Source organism: Malurus melanocephalus, unplaced genomic scaffold (genome assembly GCF_030028575.1).
Source record: "Malurus melanocephalus ecotype Western Australia unplaced genomic scaffold, MMel_1.1 scaffold_2, whole genome shotgun sequence".
Taxonomy (NCBI): Eukaryota; Metazoa; Chordata; class Aves; order Passeriformes; family Maluridae; genus Malurus; species Malurus melanocephalus.
In genome coordinates, this window is record NW_026623234.1 from 2,789,317 (window position 1) to 2,806,713 (window position 17,397).

Sequence of the window (17,397 nt, forward strand, 5' to 3'; positions counted from 1 at the left end):
CCTTCTCTTCATCAAYACTGTGGGAGATCAGAAATCCCCACTCTCAAACCGATCCTACTATTAATTTTGGTGATAAATCATAGTACAAGCTGGTCAAAACTGAAAGGAAATAAAAGAGACAAGCCCATTTTCTCTCTACAAGAGCTCTSGGGTGTGAGAAGCACGCGTTTGGCAGACTCACCCACATGTAAACATTGGGGGAAGCAAGCTCAGAGTGAAGAAGGGACAGGAACCGCCACAAGCAAGTATAAATGACAAAACGAGGGTTTCTGAGAGGACCTTCCAGACATCAGCAATCACCAYGGAAAAGGAAAGAGGGAAAACACAACGCTGCTGGGTATATCTTAAGACTACTAACAAGAGAGAAGGGATTAATCAGGTGGCCTGAAGGACAGARGAAGCATGCCCAGCTCGTGGCTCCAGCAGAGCAGTTTTACTGCTATCAAGTGGAAACAGACACAGCAGCAGAGCAGTTCAGTGTTTGCGGGTGCAGCAAATTTTAGTGGATACTGGTTTTGAGTCTTAATTATCTTTGTCAAAAAAGCATTCCTCTCCTCCCTCTAGCTGATGACATGGAAACAGGCAGAGGCACAACTCTCCATCTCCTGTCACAAGGGCCCTTCCAGAACAAGTACAAGACACCCAGGCAAGCAGAGATGCAGGGAAGCTGATGTCAAAGCTATGGGCAAGAAGGCGATCAAAAGTTTTACACTGACATTGGGAAATTCAGTTAGGATATAATGGAAAGCAGGATACAACCAGGGCACTGATCTTGCAGATGTGACAAGGATATGAAAAAAAAGGCTGTGGTGCTCAAAAGATAACACACAGTTGCTGGAGGTCATCAGATACCAAATTTGACAGTAACGTTCCCCTATACAAAAAAAANAAAAAAAAAAAAAAAACCAAAAAGGAGATAACTGACAAACATTACTGGATACATCCAAGGCAACATGATGACCAGCTCTGTTCTGAGGGACGCTGCTGCTGCTTTGAAATAGTGAAGGCTATGGAAAGAACTGAAAACCATAAAACCTTGTTCCCCGCTGCTACACTGATGCATTATTTCTCACAGAGACCCAGAAACACAACAGTCTCTCATTTAACTGCAGCATCTGGAATCACAGCATGAGAACTGCCTCAGCTTAGGTAATTTAGGCATATGCAGCACTTCTTCCTTTTAAAGCCCTGCAAGGTCCTGCTAGTAGCAGTGATCTAAAGGGAACACAACCTCTCACAATTCAGTAGTTTCTGGGCACCAAAAGGCACAGCCTCCCCATCTGGGAGCTCCTCAGTATAGATGCATCTTCAAAGCTCCTGGCAGTACATGGGTCAGTTCTTCAGTTGGCTTGGTTTGGGGTTTCAGCTGGTTATTCTAGTTCCAAGACACAAATCAGGAGCATGTTTTTCAATAACCAACAGTAATTTKCATATGGTTTTGACAAGTTTAAAGAGATCCAGTGACAGAGAATCTAATTGCATTAGAATTATTTTCTAGCTCAGACAACAGAGCAAATTATACAGACAACAGAGCTGAATTATACAGGTTCAGTTACAGAGTGGACAGTAGGTCAATATAAGTTTTTCACAGCTCTCAAGGTGAGAAGGAAAAGCAGCAAAGCATTCTGTCTTCAAAAGAAATATCATGATTATTCCACAAATTACCAGATTATCCCACTAAAATACATTCCTTTCTAATTGATACCTCATGATGCTCATTTCTATTTCACTTTGTGCCTTATTAGGTCACTGACAATGCTTTTACTTCATGAAAATTTATACCTTGAGATAGATGAAAGCTGTTTAAATTGGGGACATGATATTAGTCTTGCATATCAAGCTCCTTCATTCCTTTTTCTAAATCCTTTCCTCATTGCTGCAAATCCCTAATCAGAAGCTCTATCTGTATTTTCTACGAATGCATTGAATAACAACGTCAGCTGCCTGGAAATTTAATGCAGTATATCTTAAATGCAGGCACAACAGGGCCAAAGGACATTTCAGGAATTAATCTGGGTTGTAACATATTCATTGCCTGTCTCCGATTCCTTCCTAATGGAAAGTAAGTGAATCATTCACCTCTGTACTAAGTTTTAACAAAAAGTATCAATTACCATCTTGTGAGTATGATGGCAATACCCAGCCAGTTAAAAAATGACAGTTTGAAATGGCAGGGAAGAAACCATATTTTACATCATTTGCTATCYCCTCTCACATACTAAATCTCTACCAATTTTTCCCTCCAAAAAGGTAAGTAATTTCTCTAACAAATGTATCTGGAAAGGAGTATCAGAGAAAATCTAACAGCTGAAGTGCTGTAAATTAAAAACTTTGTAAAAATTTATTCTCTTAGAATTTTGMAGTACTTGTGACTTTCTAATTTAATATTCAAAAAAATCCATAAATACTTGTTTTTTTTCAACTGGCTCATCACAGATGATATTAAATAGACCTGACTGAACATCTTGATACATGTATGTTAGTATACCCTGTCCATACGGAACCTGAATATTTGATATGGCTTGAGGTGAGAAGGGAAAAGCTAAAAATCATGAGCCTCTATGCCCCTCATCCCAAGGCAAACAAAATCAAAGCCAGCACTAATTTAATTCAGGAAGATGATGTGAACAAGTGTTTTAGTAAGGCCTGAGATGTACTGATGCCTCTGCCATTTCTACTGAACCACCAGTCTTGAAACTCTCCTACCTAAAAAGCTACTTTGGCTAGGTGGGCAAGGATTAGCATTAAAAATCCTTGAAACTTTTACTCCTCTGATCCCAAAATATTTCTGAAATAGACAGAAGTTGGACTCAATACTCTCAGGCACATGGTGTGACTCTTGGGAGTGAAGGGCCAGGAGTTGGATTCAACGATCCTTGTGAGACCACAAGAGTCCAGACTTACAATACAACTGCACCACCTGGACAGGCATCTACAAGATCTCTTAGTGAGAACAAGGCTGTATTACTTTCCAAACAAAAGCATCCTAGAGACTTGTTGATGATTTTGTATTTTATTAAACACACAGTAAGATACTTAACGAGTGTGCATTTAATTCCAGTGTCTATTAAAWTGTGTTCAAAAGTTGTGTATTTCCTAACGATACAGCAGTAAGGCAAAAATAGTATTTTATAGCTAAAATTATCTATTATATCAATGTTACATAACATGCTATAAGGATATGGGAGATTAGATCCTGTAAAAACTGCATTTTAGCTATGTTGGATGTGAARTGCTCTCTCGGATGTGTCAGGATTGCAGATTTTCATTAGTGCTGAAAACAGCAAGTACTTCTTGAGACCAATCCAAAACAGTTCCCTAGGTTCAAGCAGTATAAAGTCCAAAAATAGAGACACTTCCCAAATAACCTATATTTGGATGACTTTGGTTTGATTATGTGACCCTCAGGACACCACAATACATCTTCCCTCCCTTTGCYTGTGTCTACAAGTAGCATCCTTTTTGCAGATAAGCAGTGGTGGAAGGAGCACAAGCAAGGACACTTGAGAGCACACCAAGAGAAATGCTGACCCAGAGTTGCACTGGATGTAGAGAAAATGGCTGGCTTTTCTAGGGAGCGCACAGCATATTGCCAGATCACAGTTCTATCCCATCTCTATGGGTCTGCAAATTTACAATTCAAGTAATTTCGCATATATCTGAAAACAGTGTGGTAAATGGGGGACTTCAGGGGGAAAAGAGAGAGAAGAAAGACAGGAAACAAATCAGTTTCCTTCAAGGCTTATCATTACTCAGAACACTTCTTTATCGTGACTCCACACAAACAGTGACACATACCAAGCTTTCTTCTCCTCCTCCGCCTGACAATAAAAGCAAGCAACACAACAAGGTGGTGACACCTATTTCTGAGGGGAAAGTGYTCTTGATTTATAGTCGGCTTCATAAGAAATTGCCCAATATAAAGTGGATTCTTATTCTATTGTCTTGGGGAGTAACAGGATCTGCTGTTTACAAACCAAGGAGTAAAAGCACCTTTCTAGTCACATTACCGCAGCACCCCCTTCACAAGGCTGCACACCTCACCCTTTGCAAAGGGATCTGTCCGCCCTGCGCCCTYCTCCCGTCACTCATTATCCTGGCCCGTTCCCCCTGGCCGGGAGCAAGCAAAAGCCGCCGGCAAGCCCGGGACTGAGGGTGYCAGCCCCGTGCCCACACCCCCGCCGCCGGCCGAGCCCCCTCCCCGGCCGRCCACGCCGCCGTGCCCAAGGCCGGCCAGTCCCGGCTGGAAACCCGYAAGGGACCCCGCAGCGGCTGCTGCCGCTCCCGCACGGGGACCGCTCCGACAGCGGCCGGCTGAGCCCCGCGGCCACAGCGGGACATCGCGGCCCCGCCCGCCACCGGCGCCCCRGGAGGATGGAGCCGAGCCCGGCCAGCCCCGCTCCCCGCAGCGGCGTGCCACGGTCTCTGCCCGCCGCCGGCCGTGACCTTGCGGAAGGGCTCACCGCTCCCGAGCATCATCACCGTGCCCGGCCGGGCGGCTGCGGCAGCGCTCGGGGAGAGCGGGGGGGCCCCGCCGCCAGCTGTCCGGGTGCGGGTCACCGCAGGCAGCGCCGCCGCCCGCGCTCCGCGCGTCCCAGGCCGACCCACACATAGGGGCGGTGGGGCAGGCTCCGCTTTGGCCATGTACACCCACCCCTCCGCCTGTGGCCCCGGGCCCCGCCCGGCCGGGCCGCCCCGCTCACCTGCGCCGCCGCCGCCGCCGCTCTGCGCCGCCCGCCCAGTTCCGCATCGAGCGCCAGCAGCGGCGCGCGCCACCGCCGCCCGCAGGGGGGCAGCGAGGGCGGGCGGAGCGAACCACTGACAGCCAGGGCGGGGGGAGCGCCTCGCCAGCCGCCCGCGGGGGGGCGCTGCAGCCGCACGGGGGCAGCGGCGTGAGGGGGCGTGAGGGAGGCAGGGTGTCGGGGGGGGAAACAGCTCTCCACAGCGGGCTGCGGCAAGAGAACCGGGAACGCTTCAGCCACGTGAAGCGTCGAATCGGTGCTTTCAGACCTCKTCCCGGCAAGCCGCAGGTGAAGCTCGCAGCAAAGCCTGGTTCCGCACGGACGAGGACGAGCTGCCTTGCAGTGAGTAGACAGGGTGCCGTGTACTTTCACCCTCTGTATYGCGCTACCTACTTGCTGATTTGCTACTGGCTTCATAAGATTACAAGCGAATGTGGTTATTAAAAGCTTGAGATACAGCTTTTTTTAATTCCTTCCAATCTTCTAAGAACCAGTACACTGCGCAACCAAATCCATTTATTAACAAAACCAAAACTACCAAAATAAACCCAAAACGCAATCAAAAGTGCCCCAGGTAACTCACTATATATATATATATATATATATATATATGGTGCAAAACATAATTTGATATTCCTCATCTATACTCTGCCAGCTGTAGATGAATTGGGTTTTGAGAAATACGCCCATTTTTTCTCCCTCCTCATTGATCTGAATGGATCGTGTGCAAATACAGCTGTTGGAGAAGGGTACAGCCACCCAGGAACACCTCCCAAGACTGTAATTCAAGCACCCCAAGATTTTTCCAGTGACCAAATCAGTAAAATTAATTTGAAATAGATCAGGTATAGAGACTTATAACAGCAGGACTGAGTCTCAGGCCCAGTCGGCATTTTGCAAACATAAAACTACAAAGGGTCACCAATCTCAAGGATTACTTGCTTACTTGAGCTCCATGGGCAAACCTGGGAAGCTTCTATAAGACAAAAAATAATTCTGTACTGATTGGCACTTTCAAAAAAGTGAGAATGTGAAGATGTAAACAAGGAGTTTGTATTTGACTACATGATAATGAAAAGGGGTGCACAAAGCAAACAGTGCTGGTTTTGGCTGCTAGAGTTAATTTTCTTCAGAGGCTGCTACAGGGCTGTGTCTTGGATTTGTGCTGAACACAGTGATGATAAYATAGAGGTTTTTGTTATTGCTGAGCAGGGCTCACACAGAGCCAAGGTATTTTCTGCTTTTCAGGCCACCACAYTGGTCAGGAAATTGGGGATGCCAGGGAAGTTGGGAGGAGACACAGCCAGGATAGGTGATCCCAACTGACCAAAGGGGTATTCCAGACCATATGGCAGCACACTCAGTATGTAAAGGGGGAGAAGAAGGAGGAAGAGGGGGATGTTTGGAATGAGGGCGTTCGTCTTCCCAAGTAACAATTACATATGATATGGCCCCACTCGCCTGGAGATCTGCTTGGCCGTGGGAAACAGTGAATTAAATCCTTGTGTTGCTTTGTGTGCACAGCTTTTGCTTTCTCTATTAAACTGTCTTTATCTCAACCCACAAGTTTTCTGGCTTTTACCCTTCTTATTCACTTCCCAGTCCTGCTGGTAGGCAGTGAGCAAGTGACTGTGTGGGACTTGGTGGCTGGCTGGGTTACAACACAGCAGAGAGGTGAGGAAAATCACCGTTTTCACCACTGACATCCATAGCAACGTTACAGGTTGTACCTTGAAAATCCCTCAAATTTACATGCAGTTTTCCCCTTCAAATTAAGGAGATGTAGCTCAAAAGAATATAAAGCTAGAAATTAAGCTGCAGCTCTTCTGTTGACAGCTTCATTATTTAGCAAATCCCCCAAAAGCAGGGCCCAGCCATTCTAATCTACCCAGTATTCAAGAGCTCTTGAGATCTGCTCGTTACTCCCAATGTCATACACCACTGCAGTCTCCTATAAGCCTATTCTTAGTCCTTCCTCTAGTTCAGTAGATTCCAATTTAAATATTATACTCGATGTAACACAGAGGCTTCAGCAGAATAGCATGTGATGTGGAGCCTTGCTAAATTGACCATTGCTTTCCTTTCCCATTGTGGCAGGGAATCAAGCACTCCAGAAGCAGTTAATGCTGGACAGCTCTCTGCTTTCCCCCTTCCTGCCATTCCCTTTGAGGTAATACACGTGTTCACCTATCCCTGGTGTTTCTCCTATGAATGCATCAGAAATGAGCGGCATATCAGGTGTCAAGTAGGGTCCTGCTGAAATCCACTCCAGGGCACACTAGATTACTCTTTCAATTCTGGCAAGGCACAATGTGCAGAAAATGAAGCAGAGCACATGGAATAAAGGGTTACATTCTGTACAGCTGTACAAATCGTGGCGAGGTTGTGTGCATAATGCATGGTCTTCATGATACACACTTAATCCAATTCACCTACTTGCCAGCTCTGGCACACAGCAAGGTGCATACCGACTACAAATCTCACACTGAAGGCCAAAAGAAACTGCCTGGGGTTGCACTGCTATTTCCTTCTCATCAGTTCTTGTTTCTCCCCACCACATATACTCACTTTATCAGCTTCGAGCTTGTTAGAGCAAGAACTTAGTCCACCCTCCTCCAGTCTCATGACAGCACATCGGAGAATGTCAAAATCCTGTATTAGGCTTTATTCTTTTATATAAACATTAACATTTCTCAAACAGATTAGTTAAAAATACAGATTTAAACAAGAATTTTTGCAATTGCAATGAGTTATAAAAAACAACAGATTATTTTACAGATTGTTACAAGTGCTTTACAAAGGTGCAGAGTGAAGGCCAGTGGCAGGGGACCAACCTCAAGTGCAAAATGGACACGATACCCTCACCACGGGCATAGCGCTCAGATACACAGCCAAAAAAAAACAACAAACAAACCAAAAAACAGACAAACAAAAAAAAAAAACCGAGCCATGTGAACCTATGCTCTTGGGATGCTCACCGGGCAAGCAAACATAGACCCCTATGACAGAGAAGACTCATGAGACCAAGCTACCAGGATACTTAAGGTTACATCTCTGAGATCAGCCGTAAGATGTTTTTTCCTGGAAGATAAGGAACGTGTTTTATAACAGTATATTTCTCTTCCGTCAGACAAAATATTGCTGTGAATCTTAGAATACTTATGGATGCGGATACTTAAAACTTGGGCCATAAATCCAGTGTGGATCTCACAATGCCCAAAGTGAAGAAAGGATACAAGACCCAAGTGTCCTTCTGAAGCAGTTGGCACTCCTCATACAGGAGAGACCTCCATATCCCATGATCATCACCAAAACCYTCAGCAAGTACCTTGGAAAGACTTTGGCAAAAGGAAGACAATGCAGGTGGATCTGATTACACCCAATATTCCTGCAGCCCATGATCTGCGAGTTGTACAGCCCACACCTTATGCAATGCCCACATATTTCACTAAGKGCAGTGTGTCTTCTCCTTGGTTGATACATCTTCACACCCACCTTGGAACACATACCACATGCTCCAGATTCCTGGAAGTTTTTGAGATCCTTCCACCACACCTACCTTGCCTAGGTACCAGYCCTATCCACCTATCTTTCTTCTATTACACCCCTAAAGATAAAATCTATGCCCTGATTTGTTTTGAACTAAAGTTGTCCAGCTGTTAGCAAATCAACGGTAAATTGAGCTGTCTGAGAACCACCATGAGATAAAACGGTGATGCATTACATTAAAAAAATCCACTACTTTATGCCTGACATCTTTGTGATACACAAATGTTCCCTACCCAGAGGACCTCCTTGTTAGACAAAGGGCACTACACATTACAGGAATCCTTTTTCCAAAGGAGGGCCARAATAAAGGGCAGCTCTAGAGATGAAGTCTCATAATAAAGAAATAAAAGCTACTTCTCTTGGAATCATTGTAGAGGGCAACACAATCAAGAGATTTTATTTATAGGAAACCCAGTGAAACCCCTAGAACATCCACACTGACTTCCCTGAGCTCCTCAGATCCAGGTATACTGGGGACCCTGCAGAAGCCTTTTGAGCTGGGTTACTSTCAACAGAGAGCTTTTGGCAAGTTCCTGCAAATTCATTTTGATAAACAGCGAAAAGAGGATCAATGGCAAACCCTCAGCATATGCTCAGAGAAGAGAAAAACTCTGAAGAAAAGGAATTGGAGGGCAGGGGGAAAGGTCTTCATTTCTACCGTTTTTGAATGTTTCACGTTATTCCTTTGGGGTACGGGCACTACATCAACACCAACCCCTCCGTCTGATCTACCCCAGCTGCCTCCTGCATAGTCTCATGACAACACTGAAACCCCAGGCTCATCACCCCCTGCATGCCCAGCCCAGGGGTCAGTGCTTCRGAGAGGGGAGGCTGGCTTCTCGTTAGCAAAGGCTGGGAGATGGCATTATGTCAGCATGTCAGCGCCCTGGGAGCATGCAGTCACTCATGCACATCCCAGATTTCTGAGAGCAGAGGCGGCAGCTTCTTGTCCTGCAGCCGAAGGGCAAACACCTGTTCAGAGTGGACACTGCTCAGTGTCCGAAGACTGACCAGCTTCATTAACATCCGTGGAAACATCAAGCGGTCCTGCAGAGCCAAACAGACAGCTGTTAGTAAATTCACCTACAACTTAGTTTAAAAACAGAAATTAACACAATYCATACTGTAACCATAGTCCTTCCTTCCTCTAAACCCAGAGTTCTCCAGAAGGATGGAGTGTGTAGGAACACAAATAGTACATCATGTCCCAAAACTCCAGCCTTTCCATGCTGGCTAAACGATGGAACATGATACAGGACAGCAGATTGTGACAGCTCACAAATCCTGCATTTACAACTGCTATCAAAGAGCCACAGAAGGGACAAGAATGACAGTACAGGCAGCAATACAGTACTGCAGGAACCGTGCCTACATAAACACAAAATCTGCTCGCATCATCACTGGAGATGTTCTGGTCAGGCACTTACATTTGGTCTGTTGATGCAAATGTAAGAATGAAGCGCTTCCACATAGGTGTGCTGCAGCCTCTCCACCAGGGACTGGTCCTGCACATTCGGTCGGTCTGCCAAAAAGCAGGTTAAAAGTAAGCAGATTATATGTAAGCAGATTGCCACAGGCAACTTCACTGGATTCAATGTCACTGTCTAATCCCACTTCCTCCCATGGTCTTTTCCCAAAACTTCATCTCACATTCACCCAGCACAGCTGGAAGGCATATCGATGACACTACAGGTGCTGTGTCAGTTGTGTGCAACTGTTCTTTCTCAGTGATGTCTACTGCACATGGGGAGTCCAATCCACCTCCTACAGAGGTAGGACGTTAGAGAGTCCAAATGCACTTATATARTGCTGTTTGGTCTGCACATTCCTGTCCCAGAAAAAATGAGAAGCTGCCTATTYGAGAGCAAATGGAAAAGTCTCTCCAGCAGCTGAGCCAATCAGAAAACAGGAACARAAAAAACCAGTCATTAATCAGGTCACAACACAGAAGAGTAGAGGTGGCTTCTTGGCAAAAGTCCTGTCCTGGCCCRGAGCAATACTACCTCTTGTCCAGAGTATGCTTGCTTGTCCACTAGATGTCACTCATACTGTGGGACCTGCATCACACCAGAGAGGTGCCAACTACATTAAGGGGACAATAAAACAGCAGTTTCTAAATGAGGAAGATAAATACTGGGTGATTTTTCTACACACTTTTCCAGCAGTGGGGAATTCAATTTTCTCTGGAAGTGGCACTAGAAAATTCAGAATAGAATGAATAAKATGCTCCCTTTATCACTAGACTCTGTACACCCTCTTACTCCTTTTCTGCTTGTAACGTTCCTTCACTGTACTTTCTTTGCCCTCTGACTCACTGCTGCAGCTCTTCAGATCTTCCTGGCTTTTTACCTGCAGAGAAAATGTTGATGGCAATTAAAAGTGCATATTCAGCATCATTAAGCTGTAGCTCATTCATTCCCTTTGAGAACTCAAAGATGGGGTTAATGAACTCAAACTGCAGACCTGCAACAAACAGAAGAGAACAAGGTGAGGCAKTAACAATTGTCTCCTCTCTCTCCCCCTCTCTTTCACAGAAAAGGCTGCCAGAAATCCACCGCAATACACCAGGGAGTGGGGAGGACAGACAGGCAGTGGAAAACCCTTACATTATGCTCCAATTAATCCTCCCTTTACATCCACTACTTGTGAGCATYAGCAACAATGGCTGGGGAGTCAAGTTCTAACTGTAAAATAACATTGTTTCTAGGTTTTCCTAAAGCCTTAAAAGCCCCACAGGACTTTACTGAGCAACAGCTAAAGTAACGCATCAGCTATCAACCAAGTCCATCAAAAAGTCAGAAGGCCATAAGCACATCATCTTTACTTTGCACTTTCACACTATCACCTCCTTCATACCCAGCAGACTTCATGCTTTCAAAGAAAGCTTTAATCYCATGTTCCAGATTCATCTGAAATCTGTCTGAGTTGAAAATATATAGTTCCAAGAACTCTGGACTATGCCATTTCCTTCAGCTCAAAGAACCGGGAGACCTGAGGAGAGCCTGACTTAGGCTTCCAACCACCTCATYTGATAAATGCAGTCAGTGCAGAAATGCACTGATATTTATCGCTGTAACAGAGACCACTGTCAAAACAGGTCTCTTTGTGCTATGTAATAATTTTAAAAACTTCAGGCCTTTCCTCCAAAAKAGCATCCAAGTCTCTAATTTACTGCATTACAACTGCATCAGAGAAGGAAGAACAAAATAGAGGGAATCTTTCTGTCTCTCTGCTTTTTGCCTTTCTAATAACCTGAAGAAAAGGCTACCAGGAAAAGCATTAAAAAGAAAAGATGTATATAAAAGCCATCTCAAGTATAAATGGTTAAATAGCTTCTCAAGGAATAAAATTTTTAAAAGTAACAGTTAAAGGACAGCTAAAGTCTTGTTTTTAGAGATGCTGAAGATACACACAAGAAGTGTATCTGAAATTACAGACACTCATAGCTCCYAGAAAAATAGACTTCAGAAATCACAACACAACAGACTATCATATATTTGGATGAGATTTTGCCAAGAAAACAGAACCTGAAAAAAAGAYATGAACTGAGCTATAATCATAGGTTAAAAGCAAAAAAAAAAAGTGGGGCTATTGGTTTGGTCCTATTCTAAGCCTCTCACCTAACCCCATATACTATTTCCAACTGCCCACATTAAAAAGGAAAATATGTAAGAACACAGGACACTGGGGAKGAAGAAACACCTGTCTAATGCACCACCTGCTTTGGCGAAGTCATCCCGATTATAGCTCAGGTCCTTAAGAAAGGTGATGCTCTCAATCTCTGGATTGTAGCGCCGAGATGTCTCCAACAACATCACCTGAAAACAGAAATAGATATACTTGATGGGAAAGCAGGAAAAATGCTACAACATCCATAATTTGCTGACTGTTGAAGCATCTTTTGGGGAAAAAAAAAAAAAAAAAAAAAAAAAAAAAAAAAAAAACCAAACAAAACCACTCCAGTTTCTCTCAGTACTTAAAAATTCCAAGCTAAAGTCTGCTGCCACCCTTTGTGGTGTCTGCCTCTGGGAAACAGGAAATTCCTGGTTACCACTACCACRGCGCTTGCCTCATTCTCTTCCTGTATAACCAGGCACTGCAGTATATAACCAGGCATCTTGCCTAATGGTCCCATAGCTGAGGTCCCTCAGTCTGCCATCCTCAAAAAAGGGATAGAACTAGTTCTCTAGGTGGGTAACTCCCAASTCTTTCATCTCTGCTATTATGTACTGTGGTGGAGTCAAACCCTCACCTCTATGGTAGATGTCTTCAGTAAAGCGATCTGATCTTCCCTGGTGAGCTCCAGGAAGCCAGGTAATTGCTTGGCAAAGTCCACGATCTCTTGCACAGAGATAATTGCAAGTTCTGTAAAGTGAGCAAAACGCTGCTGCCTTGCTTCACGGTTATTTGGATCAGGAATCTGGGGCCATGGCTGTGGGAATGGGAAGAGATAGCAAATTTTTGTGAAAAATGAAGCCAGGGCAAAAAGAGAAGATTAAGTGAACAAGGAAAGAAAATGACAACTTCCAAACATCATCCTCTGCTATTCTTTACAGAGCTTTAGCCAACAGATGCAATGCCTAAAGTAACTGTTCTCCCAAATATTTTATCTTAAACCTGACTGCTCAAACTTCACTTTTACTTATTTTGGGTATACTGGTGGAGTCTTTACCGTCACTTTGAGCCTGTCTGTGAAGGAGCGCTGGTTGCACTGCTGCTGAGCAGCCACGAGCTTTTTTATCATGCTCAACTGTTCCGGCGTCAGCTTGTGGGAAGGGCTTGGCGGATTTGGAGGGTTTGGACGCACCACAACCGTCCGAGCCTGATCATCTTCCTGCTTCTTCAGTTTCTTCAGTCGGATYTGTTCTTCAGACAGAACATCTAAAGCAGGAATAGCCCATGATCAGTTCACAGGAATTCAGTAGAAACCACACTAAACACAGGATAATGTGCTATGGATGGAGAGGCAGAAATCACAGCTGCCTGTATTGGGCCTTGCAGAGTGTACACAACACAGCAAACAGTGATACCTATTTGTGTCTGCCTCTATTCCACACTTTAAATTGTTCCATTGTTTTTTTTTCTAATTATACTGTCATGTAAAGTGTTCAGAAAAGGCAGAAGCTCCACTCATGATGCCGTGCAAATCTCAGAAAACAGTGATTTTTCCCACAGAGCAATTCCCTAAAATGTCATGTTACAACACATTTCAACAGCTGGTCCCTTCATATGCCACAGTGTGTCCACTGTATTTTATATTATCCTGCTGTTATGTCTTTTTTCAATATTGTTAATTTAACAGCTTGTGTCATTTCACCCTCTTCAGAGGTCAGACTAAGCCCTGGATGGAGTTTGGGAGTGAAAGGGTCATCTTCTATACAGGCTATCTGCAGCAAATTCTAGAGCAGTAACATACCTCAAGATGAATAGTGGAAGAATAACTTTGCATAAAATATACTAAGGACCAACTGCAGGTCCTTCAGGAACATGGCTAGAAGTCTCCTTCAGTTGTTAAGTCACAGGAGAGATGTTACTTGGATGTAACATTGTAAGACACAGAACTCAAAGGCAACTGCTCTGCTGAGGGCTGATGGGGGTCCCTCTGTCAGAGAATGTGAAGTGCATCTTTTTTCATAGGCTTGCCAAGCTGTGAAGGGGRATTTAACCTAAAGCTGTCCAGGGACAGGAACCTCAATCCATCCCTTTCCCACCAGTTTGATGCCAGGGCCAGCAAGAAATGCCCAAAGCCTGGAGAGGGCATGCAGGTCATCAGGAAAGCACCTGAAGAGCAGATAASTAAACAAATCTTGACTTCATAAACATGATTTTAGAAGTGCTGAAAGATCCTTTGGCCATTTTTTTTTTATGCACAGATAACACAGCAAGCAGAGGAGGTTGTAATGGGGTGGGAGTCAGTCTCTTCTGCCATGCCCACAGTGAGAGGACAAGAAGAAATGGCCTTAAACTGAGACAGGGGAGATTCAGATTAGGTATTTAAAAAATTTTCCTTGTTAGGCCACGTATTGGAACAAGCTGCTTGCAGAGGTGGAGTTACCATCCTTGGAGGTGTTTAAGAGGCATCTGGATCTATGCTGGATGATATGGTTTAGTGGTTTAAGGGTTACATTGGTACTGCTGGGTAGACATTTGGACTTGATATTTAAAGATCTCTTCCAACCCTGATGATTCCATGATTCTATAGCTGCTACACAGAAAAGCAGGCCCTAAAACTGAATAAGTAAGTAACTGTACTTCTAAAAAGAATCATATTAAACAAAGACAAGAACTAAAGAGCTACTGTAAGACAGCATCCTTGGGACTGGAAGGATRGACAAAGAATATAATGTAGTCAAGCTGAGAGTAATCTTTATTCCCACGTTCCTACAGGGAAGATGCCTGCACAGGTACATGCACCATGCACAACATTTACAATTCTAACAGTGAAGGCATTAAAAAATAAGGGGAATCTGTAAGATTAGAGAATGTTTCTTACAGTGTTAGTTTAAGGAGGGAAGTAATTGATCCAAGTGATTACAGCCCCTCATCTGGTAACGTGTAACTTGGCTACTAATGAATCTTGAAAACTGCCTATGTGCAAGCTCCTATACCATGCTAAATTCAAAGCAATCTAACTGCCTTGGTTTGCCAGGAAGGAGTTATTCAACCTTATGTTTCACACTGGCTTAAGAACAATAAACTGGTCATGAATAACTTTAGTCTGGGAATTAGAAGAATGTTTCCAGCAATTACTAGGGGAAAAGTTCTGGAATKACCTTCCAAGTAAAACAGCTGGAGGAAAAAGCCCTCAGTTTCTGTCAAAATTAACAAGGCAAATTTGCAGTGGGGATTACAGCRTTGACAAGAACTGCCAAGTTCTTGATAAGACCAAGATTCCTTTTGACCTAATTTTCCTGAGCTGTCTTCAACATAAAACAATGACTAAATGCAGAAACACACTGAGGCTCTCTGTATCTATCTGCAACAAAAGAGAAGCAAAGTGAACAAGTGGTCTTACTGCATTGCTTTTCAAATATATCTGTTCTGTAGCTCTCGGGAACAGGGCCATGCCATCAGCATAYGTAATGCTGATACAAACCAGGGAGAGAAAGATACTAATGTTTCATGCTGAAAAACTGAACAGCATGTCTCCTAGCTCACTGGGACTTAATTTTTGCAGAATTATCTTATATGATGTTTCTGAAATACCCGCTGTTCCTAGCTCTTCTGGGTGCTGGATGTCAGAAAAGAAAACKTCACACAATTTATGTTAAGATCTAACAATAATTGAGCATTCATTTAACCAGTCTTGATGAGCAAAGGGATGAAACCTGGATGCCTTGGCCAAGGAGGGCTGTTCCTGATATGCAAGCAGAAATACTGGCGAATATTTAGAAACAGCAGCATTATGGCTTGTGTGAGAAAAGTAGCAGAGTTCACTAAAGGGAGCAGTGAGATTAGCTCATGCACAAACACAGCTGCAGTACTGTGGTGCTGCCCTTGACCTCTGTTGCAAGCTCACAGTAGGAAGCAAAGAAAAGTGCCTGCTGTTCAAGGAGCACGGTGACCAATCTTACAGTCCTGATGGCAAGCCTGAGTTTACTGACACACTTGATACCATCCTGAAGAACATGCAAGTCTTTCCTCTGCTGGCATATTCCATGTGTTCTTACAGGGAATAAAGCAAGGCTGGGGCTCTCAGCACAACAGTGGTGTTCCACTAACAGCCTCACTTCCCCTCGTGATYCCTGCTGAGCTCTCAGTGACTTCCCACGCGCATTCCAACATACAGCCTGCAGGGCTTCCATGTCCCCCCTCCCCAAGCACTCACACTGCCTTACAGACACGGTCCCCACATCCCTCCTGTCCCACTCCAAACCCCCAGTACCCCAGTGCCCCCTGGCTGCACTCACACTGCTCCCGCATGCCGGCCTCCTGGCACTTGCGCAGCCGGCACTCCTGGCACTTGCGGCGCATGTACATGTCCATCTCGCACTTGCCGCCGTTCTTGCAGACGTACTGCGCGCCCTTGATGACGCTGCGGCGGAAGAAGCCCTTGCAGCCTTCGCAGCTCAGCACGTTGTAGTGGAAGCCGGAGGCCTTGTCCCCACACACGCTGCACACTTCRTTTCCCAGCATCTTAGGGGCTGGGCCCTTCTTCCGCTTCAAGGGGGGATTTTCTACCGAAACGAACAGTAGCGAGGAAAAAAAAAGAGAAAAGAAAACCCACAGACATGAAGGAAGTGTGGTGTTTGCAGCTGACTGTCCCATTCCTGACCATAACCAACATCCTCACTCAAGTCCACTATCTCCTAAGCACATGGATGAAAAGATCAAGTCTTTTCACACACACCCCTTCTTGGCAAGCAAGTCTTCTGCAACAAACTTGCTGGCTTAAGCCACAAGGTTTCCCCTCAACTATATAAGAAATACGGCTTCACACTTGTTCCCCTCTAAAACAGTGTGAAAGAGCCAAAACATGACCAGGCCAAGTGTTCTGCATTTTCCAGTTACAGTTAAGTTACCAATGTGAGAAAGACCTATATAAAAATTGAGCTGAAATTTAAGACAGTGCAGAAAGTAAATCTCTTCAAAACTCACCTCCCCTTCTCTTACTTCTATTCTCTGCCATACTCATGTACAAGAATAAAGAAAAATGTTTCCTCAATTCAATAGTGACARAAAACCAGTGTGGAAACTGTGACCCTATAAAAATCAGACTGCACAGACAAACCCTGTAACTGGAACACATGAGAAAACTTTCCMACAGAAGACAGCCATTTGCAGAGTTAGGGGCAACAAGCAGACAAGCAGTACACTTCACAAGCTCTATGAGCCTTTGGAACCCTGAAGCCATCATTTTCTCTTCACAAAGCGTGCTCCCTACTCCTAAAACTGAAACATTCTCATAGTGACAGTTTATTTACTAAAGCCTGTTCTATCTGAAACACAGGGCGTTCATTACTGCTTCACATTTCAGATGGCCTTGTGCAACAGCTCCCAATTCTTCCTACATCATTCTGACAGAACTTAATGTTATCTGTGGCTCTGCATTCCAAAAACATCTTTGGTCTGCTCTAACACATCTTACCTTAAGCATTCCAAACAA

General features: G+C 44.5%; 2 protein-coding genes across 13 annotated transcripts in view; both read right to left on the reverse strand.

Moving 5' to 3' along the window:
• The window catches only part of MADD (MAP kinase activating death domain), a 69,349-nt gene extending 64,597 nt beyond the window's left edge, over positions 1-4,752 (reverse strand). For all 7 annotated transcript variants that reach the window (XM_057364741.1, XM_057364715.1, XM_057364696.1 and 4 more), the window contains exon 1: positions 4,704-4,752. The gene's annotated coding sequence lies outside the window, so the exon portion shown is untranslated. The remainder of the gene's footprint in view (positions 1-4,703) is intronic.
• Positions 4,753-7,397: 2,645 nt separating this feature from the next.
• Positions 7,398-17,397, reverse strand: part of NR1H3 (nuclear receptor subfamily 1 group H member 3) — a 30,839-nt gene continuing 20,839 nt past the window's right edge. For all 6 annotated transcript variants that reach the window (XM_057364842.1, XM_057364850.1, XM_057364859.1 and 3 more), the window contains exons 3-9: positions 16,202-16,468; positions 12,964-13,172; positions 12,544-12,723; positions 12,010-12,109; positions 10,641-10,754; positions 9,719-9,813; positions 7,398-9,338 (exon numbers count right to left, since the gene is read on the reverse strand). In XM_057364842.1, coding sequence (XP_057220825.1) covers positions 9,192-9,338; positions 9,719-9,813; positions 10,641-10,754; positions 12,010-12,109; positions 12,544-12,723; positions 12,964-13,172; positions 16,202-16,468 — 1,112 coding nt within the window. In that variant the 3' untranslated portion in view covers positions 7,398-9,191. The remainder of the gene's footprint in view (positions 9,339-9,718; positions 9,814-10,640; positions 10,755-12,009; positions 12,110-12,543; positions 12,724-12,963; positions 13,173-16,201; positions 16,469-17,397) is intronic.